Consider the following 25,098-nt stretch of genomic DNA (forward strand, 5'->3'; position numbering starts at 1 on the left):
ATAATAAATGAAACATTTTACAACACAGTCTTTTATTCTGTATGTGAGACATTAGTGCAGTTCTTACTATTAAACACTTTGAGAGGAAAGGTGTTAAGTTGTGGTGTTTAAAATATAGCATAGAGCCTCATCCTGGACCTTATCAGTACTAATATTACAGTTATTAATAACTGTATACATATGGTATGTATGTCTCACCTTCAGTAAAACTGGATCCTTGTTTAATTAGTTTATATAATATTACATGTGTAATTCAGAAAAATAAAATAGGTAACTAATCAATGGTCCACCTGTGGTTAATTGCTATGATTTATTTCTTAATTATCCTGCATCTTTAAAACCAGAGCTGCATGTTTAGAATCAGCACAGAAGATATGAAAGAGAAGAGGGAGGCTTACTTTTGTTCTTTCTACTACATCTTACTGGCAGGAGGAGATATTTTCCTGGTTTATTGAGCAACACCTGATTCTGTCTATATGTAGAACTAGACTATAAGACTGGCTGCAGCAATGAGATGCAATGTGATGATCTAAAGGACCTTTTAATTTGTTCAGCCACATTAGGATTAAATGCTTTTATTTTGACTGAAGTAAAGGACCAGATATTTCACATTATGATGCAAATCCGGCTAGAAGGTTGCTGCTGTTTTCTATCACAGCCACATCATTTAACTTCACCTGCGGCTCAGGTGAAAGTTCCTCATCATGACCCTGAAGATGCTCAGAGTGAACCTCCACCTCATGTCTTGCTGAGTGAATCAGTGATCAGCTGTAATTTACAATCATCCCATTCCGAGTCAGCATTCAGGTTTTACCGCTATCATCGTCTGGGTTATACCGCTCTGCTTTCACCTGTTCCTGCACACACACACACCGGGCTCCCACTCTCTGATTGGCTCCACGGTTGCTCTGAAATGAGCTCTGTTCGAGCCGCTCAGCGTAACCTTCCGGTTAATGAAGGAGGCAGGTCGACCTGGAGTAAACTGCTGTTCTGGACTTCTCCAGAATGGAGTCCGTCTCTGGTTGTGCGCGTAGTTGCGCATTTGTGGTGCTACGAGTGCACAAATAACTATTTTTTGTCTTCTCCTTTTAACTCATTGTCAGGTTAGGTGGAGCGGGACCTGATTATATGGAACACAATTAAAAAAATCTGATTGTTTTTAAATAAAAATGTGAAGTCCAATACCATTTTGTGGCTGAATCTTTTTAATACTTCGAAATTTCTTCTATCAAGAAGTCCGGGGCTATTCAGAAAACACCCGGGTCTTCCGCCCCGGAAGCCCAGGTCTCACTACGTGCCTGAACACGTGTGTCAAAAAAAGCTGACATAATCACGTTTCATTTTTCTTGGCAGCCCGTCATGAGAGACACCACAAATGAACAGAAGTGGCACCGAAATAAAAAGCTTCACTTTTACATATTCCCCCATGTAAACATCCTTTATCCTCTCAGTTCAATAGAGTAAAACTTTAATCTTGAAAGACATTGAGGCGTAAAGTGACCATCCAGAATCCACTTGCCAAGGGTCGGGGTTTTTTTCTTATTGGTGTCGCCAGGCCAATTTTACTGGGGTACGTGCTACAAAATATAGCTCTGTTGCACCAGTTAAAAGTTCCTGATCAAACATGTTGTGACCGTTAAGCAAACAAAGTCATAAACATCCAGTTTAAATGATGAGGAGGAACTCAGACTGCTTGGAAGGAAAGTATAAAGGAATAAGGAAAGACCAAAGAATCCTGCACAGCATTGATTGCCCAGAAAACATTGTTTTTCTGTTTCAGTTCAGTTAAGATAACCTAAATTCTTTCTCTTGGCTAAATTCCAGAAGACTGAGAGAGATTTATCAATTTCTTCAAAGTCAGAAGTTGACATGCATGTCAATATTAAGTATCTTCATGTTTTCGGTCTTCCTTCTCATACTTGTAACAATACTATGCTGTAAATGTGCTCTCACTTACCTCCAAAGCTCTGCCTTAAAGATTTCTATAGCACTGAGTCCAAAAAAATGACTTTGCTGTCCTTAGGGTACTGAGTAATGTGGTGGAGTGCTTATGGTCACTGTCCATTTGGTAGACCCAGTTGCATATTTCTCCCTTATTTCCATTTTTCTACTTTTATTCTGAAAAATGGTCTCCTAAGGGACCTCAATAAGGCCTTTTAGCCCTGCAGTCGGTGACGTGGGCGTCACGTGCCGCACAATATCTAAACAGCCAGCAAGCATTCCTCTAATTCTCCAAACTTCCATCCCTCCCTCCCTTCTTCTCTCTTGTTCACAGATGCCTGTCATTCCAGTCCACCTCCGTATCAAGCGTACATGGTGCACAGGACATTTCGAGCAACATACAGGGCCAACGCCCATCATGCCCGCCTGGGAAACAGGCAAAACCAGAGACGCGGGGAACCTGTCTGGTAGCAACCCCACCTCTGACGTTACAACCCAAGAGAGGATGGGCAACTCCAAAAAGTCACATTGGTTTGTTAAATTGCTCACTCTGGTTTGACCTTTTACCCAATTCATTTTAGTCAGGCAGCTTTGGAGAAGTAGATTTACTTTGATGGTAACTGTGTCTTTTTAAAACTGCAGCACATATAGTTTCACCTTCCAGAGAGGTCCATTTAAATCCTCATCTGATTTTTTTTTTTTAAAGAAAATATCCCTCTGTTGGCATTTGTTTCTCAAGCCAAGGCTTCCAACCTCTGTGACCCAATCCTCCTTATCATCATTCATGACGCAGCCCAATCACAGCCATGCTCAGTCAGTACAAGAGGGTGGAGCCTGGCACTGAAACAGGGTGTGGTTCTGAAACTTGTGAGGTCTGTAGTAGAGCCATGGCACTTTAAATTGAGTTGAATGAGCCCAGCTCAACAGTCATCACAGCTGATCAACCCATTTCATTCTCTCCTTTCTGGTTTCCTCCTCGCCAAGGCATTCTTTAGAGTCTCACCGACCAGCACTTGCAGCTACTGTTAGATTTTGTTTTTGTTTTTGTTTTTATTTTTATTGAAACAACTTCACCACTGAAGGAGGCTGAGGGCTGCCACTCACTCACAGGTTAGCCCTGTTTTTTTTATCCACTGGATCCCTCTGACCGCTGATCTGCTGGATCCTCTCTGCGACACCAACAGGAGTGCTAAAGACAAATTTTTAGGTGAGCTACAAACAGCAAAACTTGTGTATCATCCTCACCATCTGTGTTGTTTTTGTTTTTTTTGTCAGAAATGTTTGTGCTTTAAGTAGAAGAACCTGATCTTACTTTCACCTCAACCTACTGTTTGTACTGGTTTAAATGTTTCAGTGGCGTTAAAGTGAGCTTGATCAAGATTAAAGCAACTCTCAAGCTTACGCATGTCTCAGTTCGTTGGTAGCCACATGAGTCCTTTGCCTCACCTGTTTGACTTGCTCGGTCAGCTATGACTATTTCATTGTCTTTACAGTATGTGCTTAGATGTTTTGTAATCCTCCCAAAAACCTTCCATATTTTAAAGAAGCCCCTCTAACTGCATCAGAAACTCCCTGTGTACATCATGTGTATTTGTTTAAAAGGCAGTATAGCCAGGGCCACTGGGGACGGGGCATTTGGTGATCCCAAACAGCTGTCTTCTGTTTGTTGAGTCAATAGCAAAGCAGGTGTACATATCTGTTTGTTCCTACCAACCTCACTCTCAAAGGTCCAAGAAGCTATAAATAATGTGGTTGAATGGGGGAATGACTGGGGGCTTAGATTTTCAGTTGACACAACTAAAGCTGTCTTCTTTACAAGGAGGAAATTGAATGAAAACTTCAAACTACAGTTTTATGAAGAGGAAGTGAAGAATGTTGGATCATTCAAGTATTTGGGTGTGATATTTGATGCACGCTTTACATGGAGAGATCATATTGACAGGATTGAGGGAAAATGCAAAAAAAATAATGAATGTCATGAGGTGTTTGGCAGGAAGGGAGTGGGGAGCAAGTTGCCTAGCCCTAAAAAGAATATACCAAGTTATGATTAAATCAGTATTAGATTATGGGTGTATAGCATATGGAACAGCAGCTTCTTCTCCCTTAAAAAAAATTAGATGTGATCCAAGCACAGGCGTTGAGAGTGTGTTGTGATGCTTTTAAAACTTCCCCAGTGAATGATTTGAAGGTGGAGAATGGAGAAATGCCATTAAAGTTAAGGAGAAAATAGATCATGACAAACTATTGGGTTCATCTCAGCAGTCATGGCAAATCTCACCCCAATAAACAAGTGCTTGAAAACTGCTGGGAGTATGGAAAGTGTCAGATGGATCACTTTGGGAAGGGGGGTAACCGATTGGCTAAGGAATGTGAAATAGATGGTCTACAGATTTGTCCTGCGGTGGCGTACCCAGATGTGCCCCCCTGGTTAATGATATAACCTTTGGTTGATTGGTACCTCTTAGACAAAAAGAGAGAAAGGGAAAGAAAAGAAGATCTTGTCATCTTCTTTAACCATTATGTGGAAAGCAAATATTCTGATTATGTTCACATTTTCACAGATTGAGCCAAGAATCCAGAGACAGGATTGACAGGATTTGGGGTGTCAGTTCCAGCAAGGAGAATTGCGATTAATAGACTCACTCCAGATGGGTTGGGGGTTTATACTGTGGAGCTGGTGGCAATCTTGGTGGCATTACGATGGGTAGAGCTTGCAAAGTTAAACAAGGTGTTAATATGCTCGGACTCAACCTCTGTCCTCTCGAGTATTAGATCATTCCATTCAAACAGTAGACAGGTTATTCTCTATGATATACTTGTTGTTATTCTCAGAATTCATCAGTGGGGGGATTAGTTCAGTTTCTGTGGGTGCCCGCACATGTGGGGGTCAATGGAAATGACTGGCAAAAGAAGCTCTAAAAAAAAAGTACAGTGGAAATGAGGGTTAAATTGGGTAAATCTGAGGAAAAGTGTATGATTTGGAAACACATAAATCAGGAGTGGCAAAGAGAGTGGGATAATGGAAAGAAGGGAAGACATCTGCATAACATTCACAGCAGGTTAGCAGAGTCCAGAGTGCAGGGAGGGTATAGGAAAGAAGAATCTGTTATGACAAGAATGAGGATAGGACATTGTTCACTAAATAGTACCCTATACATAATAGGGGAACATGGGACAGGGAGATGTGAAAGTTGCCAGGAAGAAGAGATAGTTGAACATGTGGTTTTAGGGTGTAGAGGTTACAGTGTATATATGGAGATTTTGAGGGAAAGATTGAAGGAACTAGGAGTAAAAGAGTTCACTTTGAAAAGTATTTTGGGTTTCGGAAGTAGAGCACAATTTCAGGTATTGGTGTCCTTTTTAAAAGACACAGGGATCTATTGGAGGGTTTAGGTAGTTGCTGACCCATACTCTGGAACAGTAGGTGGCGGTAATGCCCCATTAAGTTGGTCGCCAACCGCCGTAAAACTTTAAGAAGAAGAAAAAGAAGAACCTCACTCTCAGGTTCACTTCCTGTTTATGATAAGACCTTCTCTTTTTTGATGTGTTTCTCAGGAATTTGGCCAAACTAAAGGCAAGCTGTCACCATGTTGTGGGAAGCTTTTACAAGTGTCACAAAACTCCATGGTTACATAATATCCAAAACTGGTAAGTGTGTGTTCAATTTCATCTGCAATGTTTACACCTCTTTTAGCATCTTCCCTTGTAGTTAAAAAAAAAGTTGAAAATCTTCTAAATCCTTAAATCTCAAGTATTGACAGATTTCCCATGTCTATCTGCATTTATTTGTGTGCAATCAAATGAGAAAGTGACAAGGGTGTGTGTCCATTTTCCAGATACCAGAGTGAAAGATTACCCTTTGATGCAGAGCCCTGTGCAGATGACTGGCATCCTCCTGGCCTACGTTGCCTTCTCGCTGTATGTCGGCCCACGCATGATGGCCAACCGCAAGCCTTTCGGCCTCAACCAAGCCATGATCATCTACAACCTCAGCATGGTTTTGCTAAATGCCTACATAGTGTATGAGGTAAAAACAAAAGAGAAGAAAATGATCTTCTGACTTGAATAAGAGGGCTCAGTCTTTTAATGACGTCATGTGCTGGTGTGTTTTCACAAACTCAGTTTATGATGTCCGGATGGGCCACCACCTTTACATGGAAATGTGACCTCATTGATCCAACCACCAGCCCACAGGCTCTCAGAGTAAGTCAGTGCAACACTGAAGTACTTTTAGCTCTAAAGTTGTTGCACCACGGATATCCTTGATAATGTTCGTGTGTACAAGCTACAATAGAAAAAACATTTAGTGTTAGTGTCAATCAGGTATCTTGGTTACAGAATAAGAGATTCTAAAATCTTAGCATTGAATTTTTGCAAGGGCTAAGAAAAGTATTTACTCATGTAAAATCAGTAATTTTTTCTTGAATAGATATGTGAAAAGATTAACTTGAAGACTCTGGTTGTTTTAAAAATCCTTTGGATAGTCAAACTTTTTTATTATTCTTTGTTGGAGTTAAACAAAAGAATCAAAGAAAAGTAAAAAACAAACAAAAAAAAACATTTTAAAAAGTATACAACATACAAATTTTGGAAAATATATCAAGATTATTAGTAGCTTTTTAATCCAATACAGTAATAGTACTGTGGAAATACTGATGTATTGTTTGTAAAAGTTGCTTTTTTATGTTAAAAAAATTTTTGGAATTAAAAAATAAGACCTGAAGTGTGAAGTTTCGAAATAGCAACCATAGGCTTGGTTAGCCCTGGACAATAATAAGAAGCTGCATTAGCATTTTATCCATTTGGTCAAAAACAAGCAGATTTGCTTGCTTTTCTATTGCATTTCATACCCTTTGTTGCCAAAGACGCACTTGACTGGCTCACCAGTCAAATCTGAACAGCTCAAGCTGAGCAGAGTGTCAGGAGGGGAGGGTCAGATTTATGAGACACTGAGAGAACATGGTTTCCCAGTTGAGGAGCAAGCTTTTACAGACAGGATGAGCAGACCTGAAGACTCAGATAAATTTTAATTTCAAATTCAAAAGCTTCTAACAATGACAAAAAACAAAAATAAAACTATAAAAGGATTGTAATTTGTTTTTCTTATTTGTTCATTCACATTTAACACCAATCAAGGCAAAAACTATTTGTCATATTTTTATATTACATTTTATGGAAATAATGCAACACTTCTGAGGTAATAAATTATTTCTGTTGGGCCAAGCTAATGTTTCAGGGAGCTAAAAATACTTCTGATTAGTAACGTATCACAGATATTTGAACTGACAATCATCTTCTCTCCTGCAGATGATCCGAGTAGCTTGGTTGTTTTATTTTTCAAAGTTCATCGAACTCCTCGACACAGTAAGGACATTTCTACACCCTTTTCTTCCACCTCAGTTTTTAGCACATTATGTGCAAAATAGCTTGTGTCTAATGGACTATATTCCCTTTTTTTAAGGTATTCTTTGTGCTGAGAAAAAAGCAAAGCCAGATCACGTTTCTCCACGTCTTCCATCACTCCTTCATGCCCTGGTCGTGGTGGTGGGGTGTAAGTCTGACGCCTGGTGAGTGTTACAGAACCAGGACACATTTTATACACCAGCCAGTTGGGAAAACGTTGGTTCCAAATGTTGCAAGTTAATTCCCAAAAACTTGAATGTACACTGCTCAAAAAATAATGGGAACACTTAAACAACACAATATAACTCCAAGTAAATCAAACTTCTGTGAAATCAAACTGTCCACTTAGGAAGCAACACTGATTGACAATCAATTTCACATGTTGTTGTGCAAATGGAATAGACAACAGGGGGAAATCTTTGGTGATTAGCAAGACACACTCAATAATGGAGTGGTTCTGCAGGTGGGGACCACAGACCACTTCTCAGTACCTATGCTTTCTGGCTGATGTTTTGGTCACTTTTGAATGTTGGTGGTGCTTTCACACTCATGGTAGCATGAGACGGACTCTACAACCTACACAAGTGGCTCAGGTAGTGCAGCTCATCCAGGATGGCGCATCAATGCGAGCTGTGGCAAGAAGGTTTGCTGTGTCTGTCAGCATAGTGTCCAGAGCCTGGAGGCGCTACCAGGAGAAAGGCCAGAAGACGTGGAGGAGGCTGTAGGAGGGCAACAACCCAGCAGCAGGAACGCTACCTCCCCCTTTGTGCAAGGAGGAACAGGAGGAGCACTGCCAGAGCCCTGCAAAATGACCTACAGTGGGCCACAAATGTGCATGTGTCTGCACAAATGGTTAGAAACCGACTCCATGAGGATGGTATGAGGGCCCGACGTCCACAAATGGGAGTTGTGCTCACAGCCCAACCCCGTGCAGGACGCTTGGCATTTGCCAGAGAACAACAGGATTGGCAAATTTGCCACTGGTGCCCTGTGCTCTTCACAGATGAAAGCAGGTTCACACTGAGCACATGTGACAGACGTGACAGAGTCTGGAGACACCGTGGAGAGCGATCTGCTGCCTCCAACATCCTTCAGCATGATGGTTTGGCAGTGGGTCAGTAATGGTGTGGGGTGGTATTTCTTTGGAGGGCCACACGGCCCTCCATGTGCTCGCCAGAGGTAGCCTGACTGCCATTAGGTACCGAGATGAGATCCTCAGACCCCTTGTGAGACCATATGCTGGTGCGGTTGGCCCTGGGTTCCTCCTAATGCAGGACAATGCTAGACCTCATGTGGCTGGAGTGTGTCAGCAGTTCCTGCAAGATGAAGACATTGAAGCTATGGACTGGCCCGCCCGTTCCCCAGACCTAAATCTGATTGAGCACATCTGGGACATCATGTCTCGCTCGACCCACCAACGTCACGTCACGTTGCATCACAGACTGTCCAGGAGTTGGCGGATGCTTTAGTCCAGATCTGGGAGGAGATCCCTCAGGAGACCATCCGACGTCTCATCAGGAGCATGCCCAGGCGTTGTAGGGAGGTCATACAGACACGTGGAGGTCACACACAATACTGAGTTTCATTTTGACTTGTTTTAAGGACATTACATCAAAGTTGGATCAGCCTGTAGTGGGTTTTTCCACATTAATTTTGTGACTCCAAATCCAGGCCTCCATTGGTTAATAAATTTAATTTCCATTGATGATTTCTGTGTGATTTTGTTGTCAGCACATTCAACTTTGTACAGAACAAAGTATTCAATGAAAATATTTCATACATTCAGATCTAGGATGTGTTATTTTAGTGTTCCCTTTATTTTTTTTGAGCAGTGTAGAAGAACAAGAAAAATTTCATAAAATGAACCATTGCTGATGAGTGTTTTTTCCCTCTCAAGCTGGAGGAATGGGGTCCTTCCATGCTATGGTGAACGCAGGGGTCCATGTCATCATGTACTCCTACTACGGACTCTCTGCTGCAGGTCCTCGCTTCCAGAAATATCTGTGGTGGAAGAAGCACATGACAGCCATCCAGCTGGTATGTTTAAACATTACACAGGTTTATCTATTTAAAATTACCTTGATCCATATAGTATTAAATGTTCAACCCACTTAGACATTTTACTTTTTGTTTGGCAGACTCAGTTTGTTCTGATCTCCGTTCATATCAGCCAGTATTACTTCATGGAGAAGTGTGACTATCAGATGCCACTGTGGATCCATCTTATCTGGATGTACGGTGTCTTCTTCTTCCTCCTCTTCTCCAACTTCTGGGTGCAGGCTTACATAAAAGGAAGCGGTCTTCCTGTTCCAGACCACAAGACGAACCAGAATGGCACCACCAATGGACACATTGCAATGAACGGCAAAAGCCATGCAAATGGTCATGTTCACCCTTGTGAAAATGGCGAAATCGTCATGGGGAAAGTGAAGGAAATTTAACTGACACTGGGGGGGGCATAGACAGCTAGTAGATATAACCACCTCAAATATGTCTTGTACCTTTATCAAGTAGCATATTTGAGTGCAAGACTTCAATGTGCTACCTCTAAACTACAGAATTTGTATATAATCTAATATTTTAATAAATATTCACCCCTGTGGGATATGATTGGCGGACTGTTTTTGCCACTGATCTCTGAATGCCCTGTAAGTTGTTGCAGAAGCGGTTTATTGTGATGAACACTAAATGGAAAATTGGTGTTTATTTTATCACAGTATTCTTTCACTCAGGCTTGATATGCAGCACTGTTTGGCTAAAGTGGCCTTTTGTTGCTTGGGAATATGGCAATGTTTCCACTAAACACAAGTATTTGTAAATATTACTATGAACTTCATGCATAAGTGTTTTCATTGTAAATGTTAAATATTTTGTTTTTTTTCTCTTTTTATTTATCTTTTGAAATAAATCAAAAATTTAAAGGTCTGTTTCATTTAGAAAGCAGGGATTATGTGCACTGAGTGAGCAACATTCCAAGTCTAATTTTTAATGAAGAATTATGGAAATATACTGTATATTACAGTATTGATGCATTTTTAGCCTTTTTTGATAGCAATACATTGTTATACATGTCCTTCCATACACTTTTTGAGATGCTGTATTAATCGATCTCTCAGCACGCAGAGCATGATATCAATGAAGTTTTTTCAGGCTTTAATGATTAATGCAAATGGCTGGAAAAATAAACCTATCAATGTTTGGTTTTTTTTCTAGTGCAGCTGTTACTGTCATAAAAATACAAAGTTCTACACATAACCTTTTGACTTGAATGGAAATAAAAAATTCCAAAAAGTGAAGAAAAAAAGGCTTTTATTGAGACTCAAATTTGTGATAAATCCTGGATGCATACACCTTATCCAATCTGGAACAGACAAAATTGCCAAATTTAATGAAGTAAATACATTTTAAATCACAATTAAAAGTACTTTAATTCCAAAAGGAAATAAAATGTAACTTTTAAAAGAGTTGTTGTAGATGTTGATGGCTGTGAACAGGAAGGATCTGGGCTGAAAACACTCTGTTGTAGGACGGTCTGATGAAAAGAATGATCAGCTTTGTCTGTAATGTGCATTTTATTAAGAATCCTTCTTTGCACAATAATCTCAAGAACAGCTTGCTGAGCTTTTAAGTCACTGGCTCTGATGCAGCTACCCCAACAGATGATGGCAAAAGAAATTGCACTCTCCACAATAGTCATAGATTTGCAGCATCTTGCTGCAAGTAAATTAGTAATCTTACGTGATAAATTAAGAAAACTGAAATACATTGAATGAAAACATGCATATGTTTTTTTTTCAACACCATTTCAATTGATTTAACATGTAGAAAATAATTTAACTTGTTTAAAATGTTATGTCTTTTCTGTATTTATTAAAATATTTCATAGTTCTGGCCCTAGTGTGTTCAATGAAACAATCTGATCAGTTCTATTTCGTATAGGTTTCGCCCTTTAAGGCTATCACTAGTGGGTTTATCTATTCGGGCGCAGCGCAGCACTGAAAACTTCAGTCCATGCCCACCTGCTGTGTGGGCCCCACCCCAGTCCGTATAAATTACGGTGAGCCCGGACAAACTGCTCCCATTTTTTCTTCAGTGACAGCTTAATAGCACTGACACTACACAAGAACGATGGCTAGTGTCGGCACTGTCCGCCTTTGCCCGGCTTGTAATAGCGGCTACATTATGAGCTACGACTTGCATGCCATTTGCAAGGGCTGCCTCGGTCCTGATCACGCTAACCGGGCCCTGACCCCGCAGTCCGCCTTCCCTTCCTGCAGTCGTCTTCCTCCGGAGGAGAAGAAACAGTGGCTAGCCATTTTCTCCAGGCTAGAAAGGGAAATTCCCCGTAGCGGACCAATGGGCCCTCGATGAGGCATTGGGTATCTTTGATGCTGGGCGAGAATCAGACGATTCCGCCCCCAAGACAGCGACTGATAGTATCTCCACTCCCTTCCTCTGGAAGGAGGATGCGGAGGCAGGTGCTACACCAGTCCAAGCTCAAGTCCTCCCGATGTCGGCGACCACCCCACTTCCGGCGATGGGCACGCTTGTTAGCACGTTGCCGGACATCATAGCCAAGGTAGCTACTGCTAAAGGTGTCTCTGTTCCCGCGCCTTTAGCCCAGCATCGTCATGATTACCTGGCGGGAAAATTCGCCCTAGCTCATCCAACCCGCCGAGATCCGGTTTGGCCCCGTTTCCCTGCGGTAACTGCTTACCTGTCGGGAGATGCGGCCGAGCCACTTCAACTGAAGTCACCGGTCTCCACCTTCCCACCAGTGCTGATTCCTCTAAGAATGCAAGGGAAGCTCAGCTTCCCCTAAAATGTAAAAAAACGTGATCAAATATATACGGTTGTGTGTACATGTCATTGACTAAATATGCGCTACAACACGCTCAACTTTTGTTCAGAATCAGCTTCTGTTTCGTATAGGCTTCGCCCTTTAAGGCTATCACTAGTGGGTTTATCCCTTCACGCGCAGCGCAGCACTGAAAACTTTAGTCCACGCCCACCTGCTGTGTGGGCCCCATGCCGGCTCGTATAAATTACCGTGAGACCAGACAAATGGCTCCCATTTTTTCTTAAGCGACAGCTTAAGAGCACTGATTCTAAGAAGATCTATGGCTAGCGTCGGCACAATCCACCTTTGCCTGGCTTGTAATACCGGCTACATTATGAGCTACGACCTGCATGCCATCTGCGAGGGCTGCCTCGGTCCTGATCATGCTAACCTGGCCTTGACCCCGCAGTCCACCTGCCCTTCCTGCAGGTGTCTTTCTCTGGATGAGAAGCAACGGCGGCTAGCCATTTTCTGCCCTCTAGAAGGGGAATTCCCCGTAGCGGACCAATGCTTCCTTGATGAGGCATTGGGCATCTTCAGTGCTGGACGGGAATCGGACGATTCCGCCCCGGAGACAGCGACTGATATCTCCACTCCCTTCCTCCGGACACGGAGGCAGATGCAAAATCAGTCCAGGCTCAGGGCCTCCCGATGTCGGCGACCACCACATTTCCGGCAATGGGCGCACTTGTTAGCGCGCTGCCGGATATTATCGCTAAAGTAGCTGAGGCTAAAGGTGTCCCTGTTCCCGTGCCTTTAGCCCTGATGACCTGGCGGGAAAATTCGCCCAGGTCATCTAACTCGCCGAGATCCGGTTTGGCCCCGTTTCCCTGCGGTAACTGATTACCTGTCAGGAGCGGCGGCCAAGCCACATCAGCTGAAGGCACCGGTCTCCACCTTCACACCCATCACGAGGGTGGAGTCCCTGACGGATCAGGGGTTTCCCCCAGTTCCTGCTCTGGAGCCCAGTCTGTTGGCAGTTTTTCGGGTTAGGTCGGCCCGGCGCAACAGACAACAGCCTGTGCCCCCCTTCCACAGTGATCAGATCATGGCCAGGCTGACAGATCGCTCCCACCAGTGTGCCGCTCAGGTCGCTGCGGCAACGAACAACACCGCCTTCCTGGCCTACTCCATTCCTAAGAAGGCTCGGGAGATGGAGCTGCCACCGGAAGATGTGGAGGAATTCTGCAATTTTACAGACACCATCCTTAACCTCTGCGCGGCGTCGGCTGTGTGCTCCTCCCGCATCGCTGTCTGGCAGACCTTGCTACAGCGGCAGGTGTGGCTTCGGCTCTCCTCCTCCATTCCCGAGGACTTTAAGAAGGAGTCACTGGAGGGACCGAACAATCCGGATTGGGTGTTCGGTCCTCATTTTCAGTCTGTGCTGGGGCAGATGCAGACCTCTCAAGAGGAGCTTGAACAGGTCAGGAGACATGGGTCTCTTAGTCCCTCTGGCTTCCGTTCCTCCCATACCACCGGCGGGATTGGCGTGATCAGCAAAGACGCTCCACGGCCGCAGCCGCAGCTCCCAGAGTTCCTCCGCCCACTGCTACGTCTACTGTTGGCGTGCGCCTGGTCCAACCCTCCGCAGGAGCCACGGTGGAGATTTAAGAAATGACTGGTGGTGGGGGATGTGTGTAAAACTGCTGATTGTTTTGAAATAAAACACGCAATTTTCTCTAAGAGCAAGTTTCCGGTTTATTCTGGCTCAGCCAGATCGTACGATCCCACTGTGCTTTCCTCACACACATCCTCCACTACAAATGAGACGGCCCCTTTTAAACTGCCGTTTAAGAGGCCCCGCGATCTCACACTTTCAAAGCATGACTCCGGTAGAGCCGCACTCACTGCTTTCTCCCTCCTGTCCTCCCCAGCTGTCAGCGAGTGAGATCACAGAGGATGCACAACAGCAGCTCCCTACAAAGCGGCGCACCAGTGATGCCCCCCGCTCAACACTAAGCTGCGAGCCTGCATGAATATTCCCCTGGTGAGGCTGGTTTACAGCCCTTTCGATCCGAGCCCCCCATGGGTTTCCTCCGATCAGAATCTGAGTTGGGTAACGGCGGTAGGGGCTCTAGCCTGGCTCGTATCCATGAGCACCATGGCACCACAGATAAATGTGCACCCACTCTCAGAGCACTATTCAGAGTGGCGGCGTGTATGTTCCTTGGACAGGTGGATGGACAGACTGATCAGCAGAGGTTATACGCTGCAGTTCCTGGGGGTGGAGTTAAACTCAGCCAAAATGAGAGCCCGGCTCTCTCAGCCGAGAGCAGACGCGCTGTCAGCGCTTCTCCTCCGTGTCAATCCTCACAGCGCAGTGACAGCTCTGTCACTGGGAATGATGTCAGCGGCTCACGTGGTTGTTCTGCTGGGTCTGCTTCATATGAGACTTCTTCAGAGATGGTTCATCCGCCTGCGCAAAGATCCTGTGCGTCAGAAGAGGCGGATGATCTCAGTCCCTCCTTCAGTGGGACCTGACCTGGCCCACTGGGGAAATCCCGCATCCTGTCAGAGGGAGTTTCCCTCAGCAGACCTGCATCACACGTCTCAGTGTTCACAGACCATCCCCGTCGGGATGGGGAGGAACGTGTCAGTCTCAGGCGGTGGGAGCACAGTGGCCAGACCACATGTCTCTCCACATAAACGTGCTGGAGCTTCTCACAGTATGGAAGGTGACACAGCACTTTGCTCCTCTGCTGCGGGATCAGCATGTTCTGATCCACACAGACAACAGAGTGGCAGCAGCCTACATAAATCGCCAGGAATGTGTGCGCTCTGCTCAGGTGCTGAACATTTCCAGACGGCTGCTGTGCTGGGCACGCACGAACCTGCTCTCCATCAGAGCAGTGTACATCCCCGGCATCTTGAAAAGAGGAGCGGACATCGTGTCCAGAGGTGGTCCTCGTCCCGGGGTCTGGAGTCTCCACCTCAAGCTGATTGTTCAGACCTGGAGCAGATTCGGGAAAGCAGCTGTGGATCGTTTTGCCACACGGGAGAATGCATAATGCCAGTTGTGGTTCTCACTGAGCCCACGGGAGGATCCACCGTTAGGAGTGGACGCCTTTGCTCACAACCCGTGGCCGAAAACACTCTTACGCTTTTCCTCCAGCTCCGCTGATCCTGCGGCTCCTGGACCAAATCCGAGAGGAACAGCTCTCAGTGATTCTCATAGCCCCAGAGCATACAAGCGCACCATGGTTTCCAAGCTTGCAGCAGGCGGTGCCAGCTGCCGTGGAGAGAGGATGCACTCCTCCAGGTGGGAGGGGCGATCAGGAGCGTCCCAGAGTTAAGTCAGCGTCTCTGGGTCTGGCCGCTGAACGGGAGCGCTTAGAGAGAATGGGTCTGCTGTACGATGCGCACGATTCAGGGTGCACGAGCCCCCTCTACCACAGCGTCATACGCACCAAAGTGGGCAGCTTTTCAGTGCTGTGAACAGAAAAGGCGTGGAGGCCTTTTCATGTCCATTAGGCTGCGTGCTGTCATTCCTCCAGCAGCTGATGAACAGGAATTTAGCTTTCAGCTCCATTAAAACTTATGCTGCAGCTATTTCTTCCTGTCATGAGGGTTTTGGTGACAGAACGGTCTTTAACCACACACTGATGAAGCGTTTTCTGCAGGGTGTACGTAGACACAGACCCGTGTCACGCCCTCTAGTCCCGCAGTGGGATTTAGCGCACATCCTGCGTGCACTGGTTAAAGCCCCATTTGAGCCCTTAGATCAGGCTCCACTTAAAATTCTGTCTTTTAAAACTGCCCTGCTGTTAGCTCTGACATCTGCAAAGAGTGTGAGCGATTTATCTGCGCTCTCTGTCGCTCCTTCATGTCTCAGAATATGAGCCGATGGCAGCTCAGCTGTGCTGCGTCCTAACCCTGCTTTTACACCTAAAAGCATGTTGTGATTATGAATCTGAGAATATTATTTAATATTTAATATTAATATTTTAATATTTTATCAAATAATATTTCAGTCTGTTAAGGGTTGTCCTGTGAATACCAGCCCAGTAAGGCGATGGTATTGGGACAAAATAGAAAGGTGTGAGATGAGCTCTGACATTACTGAACAGCAAAAACTCTGCACACACATGGAATGAATTCACACAATTTCTTAAAATACAAGAATTTATTAACAAAAATAAGTCAACTCAAAGTCAAACATATTTCAATCAACAAACCCTTTACTATGCTAAAACAATCTAACTAAACTACCAAGCAGAATTAAAGAATAACGAAGATTCATGGGCTATGTACAATATAAACAAGTTGATTAAAGATGATTGAAAACCATGATCAAAAGAGTGACGCAATATTACCATACAATGTTATTTATGTTTGAGAACTAAGGATTATCTTAAAGAATCTGGAAGTGACGTGAAGTTAGTCTTGGAACTAACTTAGACAACCATTCACAATGCAAGATCAGATAAAATATTATTTTAATAAAATAATGTTTTAAGAATGATCTGCTGAATAAAACCAACCTTCTGGATGACTAATTCTCAACAGGGTCTCATTAGCTGCTTTTATTTATTAAAATAATATTTAAAGAAATATTATTAAAGGAAATGGTAAAATATTTAAGGGAATATTTTGGAAAAGAGCCAAATCTTTCTGGAGAAATGGAGCTTAATGGTGTTTACTTAGTTATCAAATTTAGTAAAATGATGTTTGGGACACATTATTTACTGGATTGAAAACTAAACTTTTCTGAGTAAATATTATTTGGCAGCAAACACGTGTCCTTACCTATTAGCAGTTGAAGCTAACAAAGGAGGCTGATAGCTTAGCACCAGAATCAAATACACACCTTTAAAAATACTGTCAATAAAAGGGTTAAAATGCACAAGCGCGGATGGCGCGTTATGATCAATCTTCTGTTTAAAATCACCCTTCAAGTAAAGTTTGTCTTAACTTTAAAAACATACAAACAAAGAACACAAAACTGAACACGTGTGCTGCAGATAAGTCTGCTAGCATCAAGATAGCTGAGTTCAACACAAACAAAACCAAACTTCATAAAATTAAAAACGTTTAGATCATTTCAGTCTAAATCCTTCTCCATTATTCTCTGCCCAAAACCTAACCTCATGAACCATGCTGAAGAGTTGTCCGGGCGACGACGAAGTTTGAAGAGAGCTCTGTGAACAATGGATTAGCTTCAAGCTGACCTTCGGAGCAGTGGCTGGGCGGCCGCTCTGTCAGGCCGACCAAACTGCACGTTACCACGGTGATGCGGCTACTTGTTGTCCTTCTCTCAGGCATGGTAAACCGCTTCACTCGTCTTGTAGAGACAACGTCTCTACTGGGGACTTCTCTGGGACAGTTTGCTTCTGCAGGCCTCAGAGAGAAAGTAAGCAATGCTTATACCTTAATTTACCCCTTTTATGAATGAATACCAGATTCTTTCAACAGTAATTCATCACTACTTAACTTGTGCATATGATCGCGTGATCATATGACACCCTTGGATCCAGTTTGAAGAGTTTATGTCTGTTTGCCCGCAAAGAGACATTAGCACGCTTGTCTCCCCTATCCGGTCCCTTTAGGCCATGTGGAAGACCATTGGACCATTGGAAAGGGGGGTGCTTTTATAAAGCCAGTGGCATCATGGGAATTCCAATGCTACCAACCCAGATTAAGGCAGAAACCGCTGGTGACAAGCTGATGCAGGCTTTGAGCTGATGGATAATGACTGACAGGCTGGTGGCAGGCTTTGAGCAGGCGAATGATGGCAGAACAGACTGATGACTGGCTTTGAGCAGACTGGAGGCAGGTTGAACAAACTGATGACAGGCAGAAAGTACAGGATGTGACCAGAGTCAGAAGCCGAAAGGGAATCCAGTGAGGACAGGCCGAACACAGAAAGGCAGGCGGTGCACACTGAAACTGAAAACGATCCTCATACTGGCAAGGATGAGACAACCTGGCGAAGACTGGCAGAGAGAGGCAGGCATTAATAGACATGATACAGCTGTGAGGAATGAGAGTAATGAGGAGAGTGGAAGGTGTGTCTGCTCACTCTAATTAACAGAGTGGAGCAGAGAGTGGTAAACAGCCAGACAGCAAGAAAGCAAAAACAATCAAACAGGGAGGATTCATGACATTTATTTTCAGTTGAAAGCAAATACCTTGCCTTGCTGTTTGTTAAAGTGTTTTTGGCGAAATTTGTTTTACATTCGTAGTTCCTGATGTTCTTGGCCAGTCTTTCTTGCATAGCTTAGTGGTGCCCAAGCTCTCTGTCACACTGAGCAAATTTGTTGATTCAAATTTAAATTAATTTAATTCTAATTTAAAAATGAAATTCTCTACATGAACTACCTTGTACTGGTAGGCCGAAATATCATTCTTGAATTGTTGTTGCCAGCTGTACAAAATCTGTCAATGGGCTGCAAATGGACCCCAGGCTCCACTTTGAACTGGCCATAAAATAGTTTCTTCAAAATTACTTTTGAAATTATATAATTCAGTTCTTTTATTTGACAATTAATGGTTTTCAACCTGGGTTTACTGTGATCCAAAAAAAAAAATTATGAATTAAACCTTTTTGTAACTCTTTGTCCTCACTAGTTGAGTGTTTTTCTTATGTAGGTAATGTAATTGCTGCTGCACTTGGAATGTTAAAAGTTGTCTTTTGAATTCACTTTTTTGACAAGGTAAGCCAGCTCTGCTGAGTTTTCATCTTTAAGTTGCCAATGTTTTCACATTGTTTAATAAATAACTTCTCAGTGATTTCAATCGCATGTTTGTCATTAATTTAACAATTGTATTGTTCGTTCGTTCGTCGTCTTCCGCTTATCCAGGACTGGGTCGCGGGGGCAGCAGACTCAGCAGAGACGCCTAGACGTCCCTCTCTCCAGACACCTCCTCCAGTTCCTCCAGGGGGAGCCCAAGGCGTTCCCAGGACAACCGAGAGACATAGTCCCTCCAGCGTGTCCTGGGCCGTCCCCCCGAGCCACCTCAACTGGCTCCTCTCGATGTGTATTGTATCCTTTTTTAAATATTTTGTCCTTTTTAAAGTTGATAGGGAGTGGAATATATTACATTTTTCATGATACATTTGGAAAATTCAATAGCTCCTCAGATAGACACAAAGCCAAAGACCATTTTCACACACTGTAATCACTACACTGTCAAGACAAGTGTCATACTAACCACTCAAAACGTTTTCCACTAGACTGATGGGATTCAAAAACACGCATTCATATACCAAGATGCACATCGGTCTGAAACTAGTAGAAACTAAAACTTAGCTTTATGGAGTTTGAAGAGCAGCATTGTAGCTGTTTCAAGGACTGTGCTTCTCTGGTCAGGAATCTCTCAAGTTTCCTGGTATCTGCCAGAGTCACTCTGCCAGTTTAGAAGACATAGTCCCAAGTGCTTCAATGACCACTGGCAGCTGTAAGGCCTTGACTTTCCACAACTTCTCTAATTCGCCTTTGAGCCCTTTGTTTTTGGAACGTTACATAGAAATCTGTGCTCTGGACTCATGTTTCTAAGTCTCCTTTACCATAAATTTGCTACAGTTGTATACTTTTGTAAACAGACCTCATAAACTCTATTTGTCTCCCTAAACCACAATTGTGTCTTGGCCTCATAAGCCTGTGAAATGTCATATATGTAATGTATGTAAAGTAAATTTGTATTTTTGAAATGAAGCGTGTCTTGTAGGGGGAAAATAACATTTTGTGACATACAGGTCCTTCTCAAAATATTAGCATATTGTGATAAAGTTCATTATTTTCCATAATGTCATGATGAAAATTTAACATTCATATATTTTAGATTCATTGCACACTAACTGAAATATTTCAGGTCTTTTATTGTCTTAATACGGATGATTTTGGCATACAGCTCATGAAAACCCAAAATTCCTATCTCACAAAATTAGCATATTTCATCCGACCAATAAAAGAAAAGTGTTTTTAATACAAAAAACGTCAACCTTCAAATAATCATGTACAGTTATGCACTCAATACTTGGTCGGGAATCCTTTGGCAGAAATGACTGCTTCAATGCGGCATGGCATGGAGGCAATCAGCCTGTGGCACTGCTGAGGTCTTATGGAGGCCCAGGATGCTTCGATAGCGGCCTTTAGCTCATCCAGAGTGTTGGGTCTTGAGTCTCTCAACGTTCTCTTCACAATATCCCACAGATTCTCTATGGGGTTCAGGTCAGGAGAGTTGGCAGGCCAATTGAGCACAGTGATACCATGGTCAGTAAACCATTTACCAGTGGTTTTGGCACTGTGAGCAGGTGCCAGGTCGTGCTGAAAAATGAAATCTTCATCTCCATAAAGCTTTTCAGCAGATGGAAGCATGAAGTGCTCCAAAATCTCCTGACAGCTAGCTGCATTGACCCTGCCCTTGATAAAACACAGTGGACCAACACCAGCAGCTGACACGGCACCCTAGACCGTCACTGACTGTGGGTACTTGACACTGGACTTCTGGCATTTTGGTATTTCCTTCTCCCCAGTCTTCCTCCAGACTCTGGCACCTTGATTTCCGAATGACATGCAGAATTTGCTTTCATCCGAAAAAAGTACTTTGGACCACTGAGCAACAGTCCAGTGCTGCTTCTCTGTAGCCCAGGTCAGGTGCTTCTGCTGTTGTTTCTGGTTCAAAAGTGGCTTGACCTGGGGAATGCGGCACCTGTAGCCCATTTCCTGCACACGCCTGTGCACGGTGGCTCTGGATGTTTCTACTCCAGACTCAGTCCACTGCTTCCCCAGGTCCCCCAAGGTCTGGAATCGGCCCTTCTCCGCAATCTTCCTCAGGGTCCAGTCACCTCTTCTCGTTGTGCAGCGTTTTCTGCCACACTTTTTCCTTCCCACAGACTTCCCACTGGGGCGCCTTGATACAGCACTCTGGGAACAGCCTATTCGTTCAGAAATTTCTTTCTGTGTCTTACCCTCTTGCTTGAGGGTGTCAATAGTGGCCTTCTGGACAGCAGTCAGGTCGGCAGTCTTACCCATGATTGGGGTTTTGAGTGATGAACCAGGCTGGGAGTTTTAAAGGCCTCAGGAATCTTTTGCAGGTGTTTAGAGTTAACTCGTTGATTCAGATGATTAGGTTCATAGCTCGTTTAGAGACCCTTTTAATGATATGCTAATTTTGTGAGATAGGAATTTTGGGTTTTCATGAGCTGTATGCCAAAATCATCCATATTAAGACAATAAAAGACCTTAAATATTTCAGTTAGTGTGCAATGAATCTAAAATATATGAATGTTAAATTTTCATCATTACATTATGGAAAATAATGAACTTTATCACAATATGCTAATATTTTGAGAAGGACTTGTATGTATTGTGTTCACCAGATGAAAGAAAAGGTAGGTCCTCATAAACACCCCAAAAGCAAGATCGGCTCTATCACACACACACAATTGTTTTGTAATTTATTGGTGTGTTACTGCTGCAAATAAGTATTTGAACACCTGTGAAAAATCAATGGTAATATTTGGTACAATAGCCTTTGTTTGCATTTACAGAGGTCAAACGTTTCCTGTAGTTTATCACGACCAGAGACAGAGAACCCAAATTCAGCCAAACACAAAGTGATAAGTTAAAATGTTTATTCAGAAACTCAGGATCAAGAAGTCAGCAGTCAGCTTCCAGGAACCAATGAGAACAGAGAGACTAGTCAGTGGCTGACTAAAACTCAGGATTTGCAAGGAGTTAGATAAAGCCACTAACCTTCTCAATCTGGGGATGAGGCACAGAATCCAGAGGAGGAAGTGATCCAGACACTTAATGAGGAAGCGTCCAACAGACTGAAGTCGGATTGCCGACTGATCCAAATCCTCAGAGGAATCAGCTGAAACTGTGACAGGAACACAGAGCTATGATTGCCCTCTTGACAATAATTCCAGGCGGACTAGAGAGCCAGGCGGGCTCAGGCTGAATAAACCAATGGTTAGGCTGAGGCGTAAATCCACGGACAAAAACTGGGTCAAATTCCAGGGCTAGAGGCGTCAGACAAGGGGCAGGCAGAGGTAGAAAACCAGAGGTAGAAAACCAGAGGCAGAAAACTGAGTCGAAATCCAGAAATACAATCCGTCAGACAAGGGGCAGGCAAGAACGCAAAAACCATGAAGCGAGGCAAGGTCAGAGAACAAGATCAGTCAGGAAGGAGGTGGGGCCGAGATGGGACACCACATAGGGCTTGATCCTGGACACGTGGAAGGTAGGGTGAACTTTCATGGCACGAGGCAGACGTAAACGAACAGCCACAGGATTGATAATATGGGAAAGGGTCCCACAAAACGAGGTGCCAGCGTACAGGAGTCAACCAGAAGTGGGAGGTCATTGGTGGACAGCCAAACCTTCTGTCCCACCTGGTAGCTTGGAGCAGGGATCCTCCGACGATTTGCTGTGCATGCCTACACCTCCGACATTCTGATCATAGACCTTCTTGCCTTTCTCCAGATGTGCTGACATCTTAGGGCCGCGGCCTGAGCAGAAGGAACCTCAGCTTCTTTCTCCTGGACTGTGAACAAGGGTGGCTGAAAACCAAACACAACTTGGAAAGGGGATAACCTCGTGGCACTAGCCGGGAGGGTGTTGACAGCATATTCAACCCAGGGTAATTTTTGAGACCATTTAGTGTAGTCTGACTCACATAGTACGTGAAGTTAGGTCTCCACCTCCTGGTTGGCAGTCTGTCCATCAGACTGTGGGTGAAATCCTGAAGACAAATTTACAGTAATCCCCAGCAAGGAAAAAAACTTTCCAGAAATGTGACACAAACTGGGGCCCTCTGTCTGAGACAATGTCTGTGGGTATGCCATGAAGGCGAAAAACCTCACGTGTCAGAATGTCCCCCATTTCCTTGCCTGAAGGCAGCTTCTTGAGAGGAACTAGATGAACCATCTTTGAAAATCTGTCGATGACAGTTAATAGAACTGTGAAGCCATTAGAAACCAGCAAACCTGTGACGAAGTCCATGGCTATGTGTGACCAGGGACGAGGAGGAATGGGTAGGGGATGCAAGAGTCCAGCAGGAGGGCGACGAGAAGACTTGGCTTGGGAACACTGAGTACAGGCTGTGACGTAATCTGTGACATCTTTAACAAGAAATAGCCACCAAAACTGAGTCCGGACCATCTGCAATGTCCTGCTGATACCAGGATGACAGAACAGACGTGAATTATGGCATGAATTAAGTACCTTGGTTACAAGGCGCTCTGGGACAAAACACCGGTCAGGTGGGCATGAAGTTGGGATAGGGAGGTCTTTGGTGGCATCTCTAACCTCTCCCTCCAACTCCAACATGGTGACAGAGAGTCTCACTGATTCCAGGAGAATAAATTCATCTTCCCCAGAGGCCTGTGACTTGGGGGGTTCCTGTATTCTGGACAGGGGATCCGGTTTGCCATTTTTGACTCCAGGTCTGAAAAACAGAGAAGTTGAATCTTCCAAAGAATAAAGCACACCTTGCCTGCCTGGGATTAAGGCGCTTCGCTGATCTCAGGTACTCGTGGTTCTTATGATCTGTCCATACAAGAAACGGTTCCTTAGCCCCCTCTAGCTAATGCCTCCACTCCTCGAGAGCCAACTTGACTGCCAACAGTTCTCCATCCCCCACATCATAATTGCGCTCTGCTTGCGACAAAGTCCTAGAAAAGAAGGCACATGGGTGAATACGGTGATCAGAATTTCTTTGGCTTAGGACTGCTCCATCCCCTGTGTTTGAGGCGTCAACCTCCACAATGAACCGTTTATTGGGGTGAGGGGACCATAGAACAGGAGCAGATGTAAATAATCCTTTGAGCTTGACAAAAGCTCTTTCTGCCATCTCGTTCCAAACAAACCTTGTCTTAGACGATGTGAGAGCATTAAGAAGGGCTGCTACGAGGCTATAATTCCTGATGAATCATCTGTAAAAATTAGCAAACCCCAGAAACCTTTGAAGCTGTTTGCGGTCAGTAGGAGAAGGCCGTTCCAAAACCGCCTTGACTTTGGAGGGGTCCACTATGACTTGGTCTGGAGAAATTATTAATCCAAGGAATTAAGTGGTAGTGGTGTGAAACTCACACTTTTCAGCTTTGACAAACAGATGATTTGGAAAAAGACAGAGGAGAACGGTCCGATTATGACTTCTGTGAGTTTCCAGATCCTGGGAATAAATCAGAATGTCGTCAAGGTAAACAAAAACAAACTGTCCAACCATGTCCCTCAGGACATCATTCACCAATGCCTGAAAAACTGCAGGGGCACTGGTTAAACCAAAAGTCATTACACAGTACTCATAGTGACCAGTGGGAGTGTCAAATGCCGTCTTCCATTCATCCCCCTCCTTGATACGAACAAGGTGGTAAGCATTTCTCAAATCCAACTTAGAAAAGATCTTGGCGCCTTGAATCTGGTCGAAACAGTGTTCATAAGTGGTACAGGGTATTGGGTCTTGATGGTGATGTCATTTAAACCCCTGTAATCGATACATGGTCTCAAGGAACCATCCTTCTTTCCCACAAAGAAGAAGCCTGCCCCTGCTGGAGAAGAAGAAGTTCTGATAATACCAGCTTTTAGTGACTCATGAACATACTTCCTCATGGCTTGGTTCTCTGGTCCTGACAATGAATATAATCGACCCCTAGGGGGAGAAGTGCCTGGTAGAAGCTCAATGGCGCAGTCATAGGGTCCATGAGGTGGAAATGCCATGGCCCTGGACTTGTTGAAAACCTCCTTAAACGCATGATATTTGAGCAGCACCTTAGACAGATCAGGGTATGTCTCCTCAATGTCATTCTCCAAAATAATATCTGTAGAGGCAGAAGACAGACAAGTGGTCGAGCAGGACTTAGCCCAGCCAAATGTCTCTTTGGCTTGCCAGTCAATGTGGGAGTTGTGCTTTTGTAACCAAGAGGCCCCTAAAACAATGGGTAGTTTAGGCGAGTTGATGATCCTGAA

The 25,098-nt window shown here is 44.1% G+C and overlaps 1 protein-coding gene across 1 annotated transcript; it reads left to right on the forward strand.

Moving 5' to 3' along the window:
• The first annotated feature begins 2,797 nt into the window (after positions 1-2,797).
• On the forward strand, positions 2,798-10,640 carry elovl1a (ELOVL fatty acid elongase 1a). The gene is made up of 8 exons (XM_047367394.1): positions 2,798-3,148; positions 5,497-5,589; positions 5,778-5,968; positions 6,064-6,144; positions 7,249-7,305; positions 7,403-7,508; positions 9,242-9,381; positions 9,483-10,640. Exons 2-8 carry the CDS (start codon positions 5,529-5,531, stop codon positions 9,783-9,785), a joined length of 939 nt encoding a protein of 312 aa, XP_047223350.1. The 5' UTR covers positions 2,798-3,148; positions 5,497-5,528; the 3' UTR covers positions 9,786-10,640.
• Positions 10,641-25,098: the final 14,458 nt, after the last annotated feature.

This window comes from Girardinichthys multiradiatus, chromosome 6, assembly GCF_021462225.1.
Source record: "Girardinichthys multiradiatus isolate DD_20200921_A chromosome 6, DD_fGirMul_XY1, whole genome shotgun sequence".
In the NCBI taxonomy this organism is placed as follows: domain Eukaryota; kingdom Metazoa; phylum Chordata; class Actinopteri; order Cyprinodontiformes; family Goodeidae; genus Girardinichthys; species Girardinichthys multiradiatus.